Source organism: Budorcas taxicolor, chromosome 1 (assembly GCF_023091745.1).
Source record: "Budorcas taxicolor isolate Tak-1 chromosome 1, Takin1.1, whole genome shotgun sequence".
Taxonomy (NCBI): Eukaryota; Metazoa; Chordata; class Mammalia; order Artiodactyla; family Bovidae; genus Budorcas; species Budorcas taxicolor.
The window spans coordinates 204,481,900-204,497,164 of NC_068910.1; the positions used below are offsets into that span (position 1 = coordinate 204,481,900).

At 40.8% G+C, this 15,265-nt stretch overlaps 1 protein-coding gene across 1 annotated transcript in view; it reads right to left on the minus strand.

Moving 5' to 3' along the window:
* The window catches only part of DSCAM (DS cell adhesion molecule), a 678,525-nt gene that overhangs the window by 310,042 nt on the left and 353,218 nt on the right, over positions 1-15,265 (minus strand). Inside the window, exon 6 of the mRNA XM_052645681.1 lies at positions 9,796-10,071. Within this exon, the coding sequence (XP_052501641.1) occupies positions 9,796-10,071 (276 nt within the window). The remainder of the gene's footprint in view (positions 1-9,795; positions 10,072-15,265) is intronic.

The following is a 15,265-nucleotide window of genomic DNA, read 5'->3' on the forward strand; positions in this document are numbered from 1 at the left end:
TGTTGTTGTTCAGGCGCTCAGTCATATCCACTCTTTGCGACCACGGGGACTGCAGCACACCAGGCTGCCCTGTCTTTCACTGTCTCCCAGAGTTTCCTCAAACTCATGCCGATTGAATCCACCCTTTATGTACTGACAAATAGTTTGTATCTGCTAATCCTGAACTCCCAATCCATCCCTCTTCGACTCTCCTTCCCTGTGGCAACCACCAGTCTGTTCTCTATGCCTGTGAGTCTGTTCCTGATTCATGGATAAGTTTATTTATGTCATACTTTACATTCTGTAAGTATTATAAGTAAAGTGAAAAGTGAAGTCACTCAGTCATGCCTGAATCTTTGCAACCCCATGGACTGTAGCCTACCAGGCCCCCTGTCCATGGGATTCTCCAGGCAAGAGTACTGGAATGGGTTGCATTTCTTTCTCCAGGAGATCTTCCCCACCCAGGGATTGAACCAGGGTCTCCCGCATTGCAGGCAGACGCTTTACCATCTGAGCCACCAGGGAAGCTCATTGTAAGTAAGGTGGTCATTAATTTATCTGGGATACTTCTGAGAATAAAACTGATACTAGGAGAACAGACACAACTCATGACTGTCCCAGGAAAACAAGGAGATTAATCTTAGGAATGTTTCCACAGAAATTTCCAATGTTTTTGACAAAGACCAAATTTTCATATTCCATTATTTTTTTAAATCATGTATTAAAATACCTCCTTAAGGTTATATTCTATGTGGGGTCCTGTGCTTAGTCACTCAGTCATGTACGACCTTTGTGAGCTCATGGACTGTAGCCTGCCAAGCTCCTCTGTCCATGGGGATTCTCCAAACAAGAATACTGGAGTGGGATGTCATGCCCTCCTCCAGGGGATCTTCCCAGCCCAGGTATTGAACCCAGGTCTCCTGCATTGCAGGCAGCTTTTTTACCAGCTGAGCTACCAGAGAAGCCCAAAGTTATATGCTAGTAACAACAAATGCATTTTTTAAATGTATATTAGGCCTCCATTAGAGAGATACAGGGCCTCCCAGGTGGCACTAGTGGTAAATAATCTGCTGCTAATGCAGGAGATGCAAGAGACACAGGTACAATCCCTGGGTCGGGAAGATCCCCTGGAGGAGGAAATGGCAACACACTCCAGGATTCTTGCCTGGATAATCCCATGGCCAGAGAAGCCTGGCGGCTATAGTCTATGGGGTCAAAAAGAGTCGACACGACTATACAACTGAGCACATACACATTAGAGTGATACACACATATTAGAGAGAATGTATGAAAGTCAAAAGAATGGAAAGTTACCAATGGATCTCCCAGCTTTAGGCATATAAATCAACATTGTGACACTTTTTTTTTCCAGGCATAAATACATCATTTTGACAGAACTATGATCACATGTAACTGGATTTCTGTGTCTAGTAATAAACCTTGATGGTGGAGATATATTTTTTTTAATTGGTGCAAATTGAACGTTAATGATTAACAGATATTTTTTAATGTTTTAACTTAAATTATAACAATTACATGTATTCACTGCTGAAAATTTGAAAGCATAGATAAGCAAAAGAAAAGTTAGAAACAAAAGGGAGGGGATTTATATATACCTATGGCTGATTCATGTTGAGGTTTGACAGAAAACAGCAAAATTCTGTAAAGCAATTATCCTTCAGTAAAAAATAAATTATTTTAAAAAAACAGAAAAAAAATTCCAAAGCTCTCTTGCAATTCCATTACTGAAGGTAACTGTTGCACCATCTTTTCATTTGCAAATTGCTGAATCTTAACTTCATTCCAGCTCACATTTTGGGAGGCTGAAGAAGGCTTTCAAGTATATTTTTTTCAGGGTCAGATTCTTAGGTTACAAACATCTTTCTTTTACTATCAAAGATGACATAAATAACTTCATAATATTAACATAGAAAATCTGCACTTTAGCCCTGAGAACCCTGCAGACATGACTTCAATGTGCTCTACGTTTAATTTACAGAGAAGTTAGATGTCATTCTGATCATAATTCTGTGTATATGACCAATTGTTGATGCTTGAAAATGTTGAAGTTATTTTATTTGACCTTACAACTCAACATATTTTGTCAGGAGGTGTTTAGCTATAAATTTCTTTCAACTGATTTTTACACTAAGCATTGAACTGTCAAGTTTTATTTTAAAATCTATTTGGGAAAGTTTTCTTCACTTATGCCTTTATTTTTGTAGATAAAGTTTACCCACAGCTAAATGTATCTTAAGAGTACCAACAGAATGAGTTTTGTTAAATAAATACACCTATGTAAGCACAAGGCTGTATATAGTCACCCTGCTTATTTAACTTCTATGCAGAGTACATCATGAGAAACTCTGGGCTAGAAGAAGCACAAGCTGGAATCAAGATTGCCGGGAGAAATATCAATAACCTCAGATATGCAGATGACACCAGCCTTATGGCAGAAAGTGAAGAGGAACTAAAAAGCTTCTTGATGAAAGTGAAAGGGGAGAGTGAAAAAGTTGGCTTAAAGCTCAACATTCAGAAAACTAAGATCATGGCATCTGGTCCCATCATGTCACGGGAAATAGATGGGGAAACAGTGGAAACAGTGTCAGACTTTATTTTTCTGGGCTCCAATATCACTGCAGATGGTGAGTGCAGCCATGAAATTAAAAGATGCTTACTCCTTGGAAGGAAAGTTATGACCAACCTAGATAGCATATTCAAAAGCAGAGACATTACTTTGCCAACAAAGGTCCATCTAGTCAAGGCTATGGTTTTTCAAAAGCAGAGACATTACTTTGCCAACAAAGATCCATCTAGTCAAGGCTATGGTTTTTCTAGTAGTCATGTATGGATGTGAAAGTTGGACTTTGAAGAAATCTGAGTGCCAAAGAATTAATGCTTTTGAACTGTGGTGTTGGAGAAGACTCTTGAGAGTCCCTTGGACTGCAAGGAGATCCAACCAGTCCATTCTAAAGGAGATCAGTCCTGGGTGTTCATTGGAAGGAATGATGCTAAAGCTGAAACTCCAGTACTTTGGCCACCTCATGCGAAGAGTTGACTCATGGGAAAAGACTCTCTGATGCTGGGAGGGATTGGGGGTAGGAGGAGAAGGGGTCAACAGAGGATGAGATGGCTGGATGGCATCACCGACTCAATGGACATGAGTTTGGGTGAACTCTGGGAGTTGGTGTTGGACAGGGAAGCCTGGCGTGCTGCAGTTCATGGGGTCGCAAAGAGTCAGACATGATTGAGTGACTGAACTGAACTGAAGCACAAAATGAAGGGGATAAGAGTCATTTCTACCGCCTCCCAGCATGTTGCCAGGGGTTCTTTCCAGCAGTCTCTACGTATCACGTGCACTCTTCAGATTTCTATCACCATGCATGACTTCAGCCTGTTCTTGGCTTCCAATCATGTTTGTGTGTGCCCTACATGTACTCTGTCACAACCAGAGTACAGTTAGTAAAATTAGGAGTTGCAACTTTGGAACCGTGGTGTTATCTAATGCAGAGTCTGTCCATTGACCAGTTATGTCCCTTATAGTTGTTTTTCCCAGTCCAACCATTATCATACCTTACATTTATTTGCAGTGTCTCATTAGTCTCTTTTAATCTGTAACATTTTTCAATTTCTACTCAATTCTTGACTTTGACATTTTTGAAGAATTACTTTGTAGCCAGTTGTTCAAATCCAGTTTGCTATTTCCTTGTGATTAGACACAGATTTTGCATTATTGGACAAATGCTGCTGCTGCTGCTGCCAAGTCACTTCAGTTGTGTCCGACTCTGTGTGACCCCAGAGATGGCAGCCCGCCAGGCTCCCCCACCCCTGGGATTCTCCAGGCAAGAACACTGGAGTGGGTTGCCATTTCCTTCTCCAATGCATGAAAGTGAAAAGTGAAAGTGAAGTCACTCAGTCGTGTCCGACTCCCAGCGACCCCATGGACTGCAGCCCACCAGGCTCCTCCGTCCATGGGATTTTCCAGGCAAGAGTACTGGAGTGGGGTGCCATTGCCTTCTCCATGACAAATGCTATGGAAGTACTATTGGTTTTTTTGTGTGTTTATTGGCCATTTGTGTATTTCCTTTCATGAAATGTCTGTTCAAATCTTTTTTTCCATTTTTATGTTACACTATTTTTCTTTGGTATTGATTGGTAGCAGTTCTTTATGTCTACTGAGTACATGTATATGTATAATATACACATACAAACTGAATATGATGAATATACACACATATACACAAGTCAGTACAAATTTACTTTTACATGTATATAGACCAGATTACATCCCTGGTGGCTCAGACAGTAAAGAGTCACCCTGTGATGAAGGAGACTCGAATTCAATCCCTGGGTTGGGAAGATCCCTTGGAGAAGGAAATGGGAACCCATTCCAGTATTCTTGCCTGGAAAATCCTACAGACAGAGGAGCCTGACAGGCTACAGTCCGCAGGGTCGCAAAGAGTTGGACACAACCGAGCAACAAACACTTTCAGATCAGATTAAATTACACATAATGTTTGTCAGACATATGTATATATATACTATACATTATATATAAATGTATGTACTAAATATTTTCTCTCATTTCATATTTGCCTTTTCATTTTCATTATATGTATATTAATGAGTGTGTATATGCAAATTTTATAGTTTTAATCACCTATGAGAAGTTACAATTACAGTTATTCAGATAAAATGGAGGAATCTTGCAACAGATAATCTCAAAAATTTAATTTATATTCTGTCCTTTGTGTAATTTTATGTATGCTAAAAACTATAATAAAATGATGTAATGTTATAATTTGTCAGTTGCTATTTAGAAAAATGCAAAAATAGGAAGTCAAGAAACACCTGGAGTAACAGGCAAATTTGGCCTTGAAGTACAGAATGAAGCAGGACAAAGGCTAATAGAGTTATGCCAAGAGAACGCACTGTTCATAGCAAACACCCTCTTCCAACAACACAAGAGAAGACTCTTCACATGGACATCACCAGATGGTCAACACTGAAATCAGATTGATTATATTCTTTGCAGCCAAAGATGGAGAAGCTCTATACAATCAGCAAAAACAAGACTGGGAGCTGACTGTGGCTCAGATCATGAACTCCTTATTGCCAAAGACTGAAGTTGAAGAAAGTGGGGAAAACCACTAGACCATTCAGGTATGACCTAAATCAAATCCCTTATGACTATACAGTGGAAGTGAGAAATAGATTTAAGGGACTAGATCTGATAGACAGAGTGCCTGATGAACTATGGATGGAGGTTCATGAGACTGTACAGAGGACAGGAATCAAGACCATCCCTAAGGAAAAGAAATGAGAAAAAGCACAATGGCTGTCTGAGGAGGCCTTACAAATAGCTGTAAAAATAAGAGAAGCGAAAAACAAAGGAGAAAAGGAAAGATATAAGCATCTGAATGCAGAGTTCCAAAGAACAGCAGGGAGATATAAGAAAGCCTTTTTCAGTGATCAGTGCAAAGAAATAGAGGGAAACAATAGAATGGGAAAGACTAGAGATCTCTTCAAGAAAATTAGAGATACCAAGGGAACATTTCAGGCAAACATGGGCTCATTAAAGAAAAGAAATGGTGGGGATCTAACAGAAGCAGAAGATATTAAGAAGATGTGGCAAGAATACACAGCAGAACTGTACAACAAAGATCTTAATAACTCACATAATCATGATGGTGTGATCACTCACCTGTAGCCAGACATCCTGGAATGTGAAGCCAAGTGGGCCTTAGGAAGGATCAGTACGAACAAAGCTAGATGGAATTCCAGCTGAGCTATCTCAAATCCTGGAAGATGATGCTGAGAAAAGGCTGCACTCAATATGCCAACAAATTTGGAAAACTCAGCAGTAGCCACAAGACTGGAAAAAGTCAGTTTTCATTCCAACCCCAAAGAAAGGTAATGCCAAAGAATGCTCAAACTACCGCACAATTGCACTCATCTCACACACTAGTAAAGTAATGCTCAAAATTCTCCAAGCCAGGCTTCAGCAATACGTGAACCGTGAACTTCCAGATAAGCTGAATTTAGAAATGGCAGAGGAACCAGAGATCAAATTGCCAACATCTGCTGGATCATCAAAAAAGCAAGAGAGTCCCAGAAAAACATCTATTTCTGCTTTATTGACTATGCCAAAGCCTTTGACTGTGTGGATCACAATAAACTGTGGAAAATTCTGAAAGAGATGGGAATACCAGACCACCTGACCTGCCTCTTGAGAAACGTATATGCAGGTCAGGAAGCACCAGTTAGAACTGGACATGGAACAACAGACTGATTCCAGATAGGAAAAGGAGTACGTCAAGGCTGTATATTGTCACTCTGCTTATTTAACTTATATGCAGAGTACATCATGAGAAATGCTGGGCTGGAAGAAGCACATGCTGGAATCAAGATTGCCAGGAGAAATATCAATAACCTCAGATATGCAGATGACACCACCCTTATGGCAGAAAGTGAAGAGGAGCTAAAAAGCCTCCTGATGAAAGTGAAAGAGGAGAGTGAAAAAGTTGGCTTAAATTTCAACATTTGGCAAACTAAGATCATGGCATCTGGTCCCATCACTTCATGGGAAATAGATGGGGAAACAGTGGAAACAGTGGCTGACTTTATTTTGGGGGGCTCCAAAATCACTGCAGATGGTGAGTGCAGCCATGAAATTAAAAGATGCTTACTCCTTGGAAGGAAAGTTATGATGAACCTAGATAGCATATTGAAAAGCAGAGACATTGCCAACACACGTCTGTCTAGTCAAGGCTATGATTTTTCCATTGGTCATGTATGGATGAGAGTTGGACTGTAAAGAAAACTGAGCACCAAAGAATTGATGCTTTTGAACTGTGGTGTTGGAGAAGACTCTTGAGAGTCCCTTAGACTGCAAGGAGATCCAACCAGTTCATTCTAAAGGAGATCAGTCCTGGGTGTTCATTGGAAGGACTGATGTTGAAGCTGAAACTCCAGTAATTGGCCACCTGATGCGAAGAGCTGACTCATTGGAAAAGACCCTGATGCTGGCAAATATTGAGGGCCAGAGGAGAATGGGACAACAGAGGATGAGATGGTTGCATGGCATCACTGACTCAATGGACATGGGTTTGGGTGGACTCCAGGAGCTGGTGATGGACAGGGAGGCCTGGTGTGCTGTGGTTCATATTGTCACAGAGAGTTGGACATGACTGAGCAACTGAACTGAACTGATTTAGAAAAATTAAATGAGAAAACAATTTTGCTAAATGGTTACCAACACATTTGTCATTTTTCATGTACTTTATTTCTACCTGAATTTCCAGATTCATGTCATTTTCTTCATCATGAATGGTTTCATTTACTGTTTCTTAGCATGCAGGACTTCTGGCATCATGCTCTTCACAAGCTTTTGTTTATTGAAAATATCTTTATTTGGTTTTAACTTTTAAAAATTATGTTTGATAGATGTAGTCATGCATATTGATGGGGTTTTTGAATGTTGAAAACAATAAATTAAAAAAAATTCATTTCAATCTCATTAAGACTGTGTGTGTGTGCTCAGTCATGTGTAATTCTTTGCAACTCTATGGACCTGCCAGGCTCCTCTGTCCATGGGATTCTTCAGGCAAGAATACTGAAGTGGTTGCCATTTCCTTCTCCAGGGGATCTTCATGGCCCAAGGATCGAACCCTTATCTCTTATGTCTCCTACGTTGGCAGGAAGATTCTTTACCACTAGCACCAGCTGCGAAGCTCCACCCCACTAGCACTGGAAAATATCCTCAGGGGAAATGTGATATTTGTGTAGAAAATTACCGATATTTCCCCCTTCTTTCAAAGGTCAAATTCTTTCTGCCTGCTTTTGGGTATTTCCATAGGGTCTGTAAATTATTTTGCTTTTCCCAAAGTTCATTATTTTCATCTTCTCGCAGGTTAGTGTGATACACACTACTCCATAATTTCCAGAAATAAGACCTGTTCTTCTTTTTTATGATTCCACTTTCTAGGTGTTCTGGTCTGATCTTGAACCTGTAATTATTAGTTCCAGTTTCTTTAAACTTCCTTTCCAGTTTCTTTGTCCTCACAGGAAATATTCCAAAACTCTACATTATATCAGTGGCCATTCTTAGTTGATAGTATTGTGAGTTTTTATAATCAGTTAATTCATAGCGGTTACAGGATGTTACATCATAACAAGAGTCTAGTTAGACACCATCTTAAGGCAGTTACTGGGTATGTGTTTGTAATTCCATTTCTGCTCTCTTTGGCGACATTAGCACTGCCATTTCTCAGATGAGGAAAAAAAAAAAAGTGAAGCTTCTTGTCCTGAACAGAAACTGACAGGCAACAAATAAATCTGTGAGTGGGCACAGTGGGCTCCTCTCACCCCTCTTTTTATTCAAGCGACAGGCTTTTTTGGAGATTAAAGCAGACATTATTTTCCCAGTGAGACTGGAGTGTCTTTGAAATCTTTCTTGCTCTCACTCTCTGATAACCTCACCTCTTTTGACATTATTATGGATTATCAATATGCTCCTTAGGTTTTCTTGGTCACACGAGGTGGTTTCCAAGGTAACAAGGCCTAGACAGGTAATCTCTCCCTTCTCTACAAAGAATCTAAAAATAGTGACTATGTGAGGACTGCAGGGCATCACCATTAGCAAACCGGCTCTGTGCAAATTGATTACTTTCTGCACTTAATTATGGAAACACAGCGTCAGGCTTTTAATATGAGTACCGTGCTTTCAGCTACCTTCACCTGTGCTTTAAAATGCTCACTGTCTGCAAGAAACTGCTTGAATCAAAATAAGAATGTTATCCTAAGCCCGTTTCTTCTTAAAAATTAGCTGAGGTTAAAACAGTAATACGAGAAATAGACTCTTAGCATCAGGAGATATTTAAACTTATTTTCATATTAAATGGATTTTCTTTTCCCCTGCTTTAGGCTATATGAAAGTCATGTAGTTATTTTAATCAGTTGATAACAGATGAATTTTAAATTATATATGACGGCACAATTTCGAACAAGACATGCAAATTTACAAATAAAAACTAGTTCAAAAATTATCTAGTGATAAACATGTCTCTTGCTTGAATGTTACCTGGACAGTGTCTTTCCCTGGCTGATTGATAAGCTTGAAGATGTAAGTAAGCAGTAGGCAGTTAAAAAAAAGCCTAAAACTCATTATGATAACACAAGGCAATTCTTCAAAAATTCCATTCACCTAAATCTGTGACTCTCGGGACCCAAACTGGGACAACTCTACAACCCAGATGCCATTTTTACAGTCCACAAAACACTATGTTGAAATGTTGCTCTAAGTGTTGCATCCAAGGTTGTGCTTATGAACTTTGAAGGGGGGCTATTTTGCTGCCCCAAAGGACACTTGTTCGTCATAACTGGAAGGAGGCACTGTGAGCATTTAGCAGATAGAGGTGAGACTCCACTCAGCATACAGCAGCCCACCCAGCCTAGCAGCCCTGAGAAAGCCTGGTCAAGAGGACAATGGATTCGCCACCCATCCATCAGTCTCAAGTCTCTTTGGTCCATATCTTGCCAAGTAACTTGAAACACTAAGTGAGCAGCATTTATGTTACTTGACTTTAGGTTAAATCATATTATTTATGTTACTTCTACTAGAAACAGTGATCACTTCATCAGAAATTAATCTTTCATTTGCCAAATGAGCTAGAAAACTAGAGGAGAGTTACTAGCTGAGCAGACAGAAATCTTAAAACTGAGTTATGAGCTCCGCTTCACCCTTTGCTCTTGCTTTTGAGTGCTCTGGGTTTGGGTTCTTTTTTTCAGCTGAACCCTGTAACAAGGCCCACTGACCTTCAAGGACCACCTGCACAAAGTCTTGAGCGGACAGCCTGTCCTTGCGCACAAAACACTGGTAGGCTCCCCCGTCACTTCGGACCATGTGATCCATAATAAGGTTTTCGTGGTTGATCCCTGTGATCCTCACATTTTTTCCAGGGTTGAGTATTTCACCATTTCGGTACCAGGAGAGCTCCTGGTCCTCACTTCCGGTCACGCTGCAGGACAAGGAAACCTGGCTGCCCACACTGCTTTTAACTTTCCTGGGGCTGATGGTAGCTTTCAATGGCTCTGGAGTTTCAGGGAAGAGAAAAAAAGAAGGTAAAATCATCACACATGTAGAGAATATTTCAACATGATGGACTTTTGAAAAGGCAAATGTATCTTCACAAGCATTTTTGGCCATTTGACAATATGTCAAGGTAGGTTTTTCCCTCATACAGAGCACTGAATAGTGAAAGATATTAAATTGAGCTGTTAAGTTAATAGGATTTATGTAAGTTATACAGTCTTAATTTTGTACTAGCTTGGATGGTGACTGCAGACATGAAAGCAAAAGAGAGTTGCTTCTTGGAAGAAAAGCTTTGACAAACCTAGACAGCAGATTAAAAAGCAGAGACATCACTTTGTCAACAAAAGTCCATAGAGTCAAAGCTATGGTTTTTCCAGCAGTCATTTACCAGTGTGAGAGTTGGACCATAAAGAAGGCTGAGCACCAAAGAATCAATGCTTTCAAACTGTGGTGCTGGAGAAGACTCTGGAGAGTCCCTTGGACTGCAAGGAAATCAACACTGACTATTCACTGGAGGAACTGATGCTGAAGTTGAAGCTCCAATACTTTGGCCACCTGATGTGAACAGCCAATTTATTAGGAAAGATCCTGATGCTGGGAAAGACTGAAAGCAGCAGCAGAAGGGGGCAACAGAGGATGAGATGGCTGGATGGCATCATTGACTCAATGGACAAGAGTCTGAGCAAACTCTGGGAGATAGTGAAGGACAAGGAAGCCTGGCATGCTACAGTATAGGAGGTTGCAAAGAGTTGGACACAACTGAGCAACGGAACAGCAATATGGTCTTAATTTGGTACTTGTAAATAGCACTACATAGGCCTTCTACCTGTAATACTCCCAGAGTTAAGGCAGCAGAGGGATTGAGAAAGAACATCTTTTTAACAGTTAGCTACTTTACCATGCAAATGACAATGTATACAGATTTTCTATTGAAATATTCAATTGTTTAGCTTCGTGTTAAGAATGTTATGTTTCTAATGCTTTTGTGTAAAATGATGTTGCAACAATTTTTAAAAAGCAACCTTAAAAACAAAAGGCCACACTCTGCATGTTCTTATCTCAGTGCTATTTCATTTTGTTTGGGAACACCCTCATTGCTGTTGGCTTTTTTTTTTTTCTCTTGCTTTCTTTCACTGTATGGCAGATAGACTGGTGTTGGTTAAATTCCTTTCTCAGTAAATGTGAGTATTAACCCACTGACAGTAAGATCTGCAATGTGCTGAGCCAACAAGGACTGATATATTTGAATATTCAAATCTATCTGCCTCATCCTAACTTGGAACAGATGGGTTTCCTTTAGGCCAGTCTCACACACACAGACTCACTCATATTCTCTATGTGGCTTAACCATGGCCAATAGCACAGGGCTGCAAGGAAGCAGGTTGCTGTAGAATGTGTGACCATGAGAAAGGGTTTTTTTATTTCTTTAAAGTGAGGCAAACTGCTTTGGACAAGGTGGTAACTCTCATCCATGACTTTCTGTGTTTTCATTCAACAATGAATGAACCCAGTTCATGCCATAAGCATTTGTTGAACATTTATATGCCAAGAATAGCATTAAACTCATAAGTGAAGATGAAAATGAAAGACACTTGTGGTACAACTAGCATGTTCCACAGTCACCTTAGTTAAGTCGGTCTCCCCACAGTCCTGCCAGTCTCATATTATCTCCACTTTACAGAAGAAGAAAGGGTTATTCAGAGATATGAATTTAGCCAAGTCCACACAACAGGTAAATGGCAGATACCAGTTGTTTGCCTCAGTTATTACTCACTTCCTAGTCACCACATTGTGAAGTCTTTAAAGAGTTCGGTCTTTCAGATGCATAAGAAAAATACAGGAATGAAGATACGAACCCAAAGGGTCCAATAGAAGACTTCAAGATTTTGCATCAAATCAGAGGGAACTGAAGGTAGTAGGGGAAGAGGGCAACAAAGGATGAGATGGTTGGATGACCTCACCAATTCAGTGGACGTGAACTTCGGCAAACTCCTGGAGATGGTGGGGATAGGGCAACCTGGCACGCTGTATGTAGCCTGTGGAGTCATGGAGAGTCAGACAAGACTTGGCAACTGAACAATAACAGCAGTGGGAACTAAAGAAAGCTTTCTAGAATTTTTAGCCAGTGAGCAATAAACACATTTTTAGGAGAATCGATTGATCATATTGTGTTACACAAATGATAGTGGGAAAATTGGTCAGCAAGGAGGCATTGCAGATGTCTAGCTATGCCTCAATTAAAATTCAATTTAGGACAGGGTGGAGGTTGGGGAGCACAGTTGAGAAAGACCTTGAGATACAATCTCTTGGCAGGAATTAGACCTAGAAAGGGAAGTCTCAAAGAGGATCTGGGGCTTAAAGCTTGCATTTGGAGGGTTTGAGGGTAGAAGGAGTCTAGGATAACAGGAGCCATTTACATGCCAGAGATGGTAGAGAGCAGTTTGGGATACTCCTGCTAAGCATCTGATGTAAAATTGGGAAATATTCTCATCTGACACCCAAGGGGACTGAGGCTGAGCCTGCAAATTCAGGGCTGTTTTCAGAGGGGAGGAATTGAAACTAGAAAACAAAAGAGAAAAATAAAAGAGGAGAATGTTCTGAATTTCCAAGAGCATCATTTCCACCTGGAAAAGAGAGACCAAAGTAAGGACCAGTCAGAAGGGAGGATGGGAGTGTCAGAGGCATACCTGGAACTTTTCCAGACAAGGCTGACAAATACAAACAGGAAAACATATTCAGAGTTAAGACTTTCCTACAGATAACTTTTGCAATGTGTTACTGTTGTTCAGTTGCTCAGTCGTGTCCAACACTTTGCAACGCCATGAAATGCAACACACCATGTTTCCCTGAGCTTCGCTATCTCCCAGAGTGTGCTCAAATTCATGTGCATTGAGTCCGTGATGCCATCCAACCATCTCATCTTCTGTTGCCCCCTTCTCCCACTACCCTCAATGTTTCCCAGCATCAGGGTAATTTACAATGTAGACAAGGATAAATGTCTTTACAGAGAAAGCAATAAACTATTCTGAGCTTTGAGCAGAAAACAGGAGGGGAATGGGGAATGCCTGGGGAATGAGGCATTGCATTAGACTTAGAAAGATGGGGAGTTTTAGACATTCAAGTATCTGAAAATCATCTTCCATATGGAGGGAGCAGCAGGGAAGGAACTGCTTGTAGGAGGAAGGAAGTTAGATTTCACAGGAAGTAGGTTGTTTTGAAGCAAAACAATGGGAAATGTGACCTTACAGGTTTTCTTGACATGCTTTCCGCACTATCTTAATATATAAATTTCATTCAGCAGAAACTGAGGAGCCACAAAAAGTGATTTTGAACCTCCCATTGGAGTCATTCTCACTAACTGTCCAATGTTTCATTGTTTCATCGACAAGGCACTTCAGTCATAGAAATATAATTGTGCAGACATTATCCTCCATTTCTAGTGAAAATCACCCAAAGCACATTCGAATAACATTTGCAGGACTCAGTCTGGACAGCTGGTTCCAGGCAGTCTTTGGGATATTTGTTTCAAATGGACTCTCTTGGGCTGGTATTGTGCTAAAGCTGTCTACATCCATGGTGACACTGAAGAGGTGGTTCCATAAACAGGCATAAGGCTAGAAAAAAAGCCAGGATAAGAAAATGCCTTCCTTTTAAATGCCAGACTCATATTCAGTTTGTTCAGTTCATCAAATTTGTATATATACAAATTTATATATTATCCTACTGGCAACTAAGAGCCATATATTTTGACCAAAGTTCTACCACTCATTTCTGGTCCTGTGACCTTGAGTAAAATCAGTTTGATTTTGTTTCTGCATGAATAAAATTAAGGCTTTATAACTAGATTAGAGAGCTTGCCCCTGCAATCACATCCCTTCTTCCTCTGTGTCTGCCTTCACCCTCCTTCTCATCATCTTCCTCACATTGGTCATTCCAGATCAGTTAGAGATGAGATGTATCCATCATGTTATTGTTATTTAGTGCCTCAGTTGTGTCTGATTCTTTGTGACTGCATGGACTGTAGTCCACCAGACTTCTCTGTCCACGGGATTTCCCAGCCAGGAATACTGGAGTGGGTTGCCATTTCCTTCTCCAAGGGATATTCCCAACCCAAGGATAGAATGCCTTCTCTTGCATTGAAGGCAGGTTCTTTTACTACCGGGACTTACCTGGTGGCTCAGCTGGTAAAGAATCCACTTGCAATGTGGGAGACCTGAGTTTAATCCCTGGGTTGGGAAGATCCCCTGGAGAAGGGAAAAGCTACCCACTTCAGTATTCTGGCCTGGAGAAGTCCATGGACTGTATAGTCCATGAGATCGCAAACAGTCAAGATATGACTGAGCAACTTCCACTTCACTTTTTTTACCACTGACCCCTAGGGAAGCTATAGTCACCATACTTGGACTAAATTATCTCTAATATTGAGTCCAAGTCCAATTTTCATATAATTACAGCTCTAGATTCAGCCCTGTAGAGAGGTGATAACAGCCCCATTTAGAAACCTGAAGCAGAATCTGGCAACTGGCCAAGGGAACTCCTTTGATCTGATCACCATTGCCTGTGCTGACAGCACCACCCTGCTTATCTCCCTCCATTGATTTGCAGACAGGTGGGCCATTCTGGATTCAACAACTAGGTAACGCTATCTTGGAGCTGGATACTGTGGCCCCAGACTCTCCAGCTATGTTCATTTCAGTTCAGTTCAGTTGCTCAGTCGTGTCCAACTCTTTGTGACCTCATGAACCGCAGCATGCCAGGCCTCCCTGTCTATCACCAACTCCCGAAGTTCACTCAAACCCATGTCCATTGAGTCGGTGATGCCATCCAACCATCTCATCCTCTGTCATCCCCTTCTCCTCCTGTCCTCAATCTTTCCCAGCATCAGAGTCTTATCCAATGAGTCAGCTCTTCGCATCAGGTGGCCAAAGTACTGGAGTTTCAGCTTCAACATCAGTCCTTCCAATGAATACCCAGGACTGATCTCCTTTAGGATGGACTGGTTGGATCTCCTTGCAGTCCAAGGGACTCTCAAGAGTCTTCTCTGACACCACAGTTCAAAAGCATCAATTCTTCAGTGATCAGTTTTCTTTATAGTTCAACTCTCACATCCATACATGACCAATGGAAAAACCATAGCCTTGACTAGACAGAGCTTTGTTCACAAAGTAATGTCTCTGCTTTTCAATATGCTGT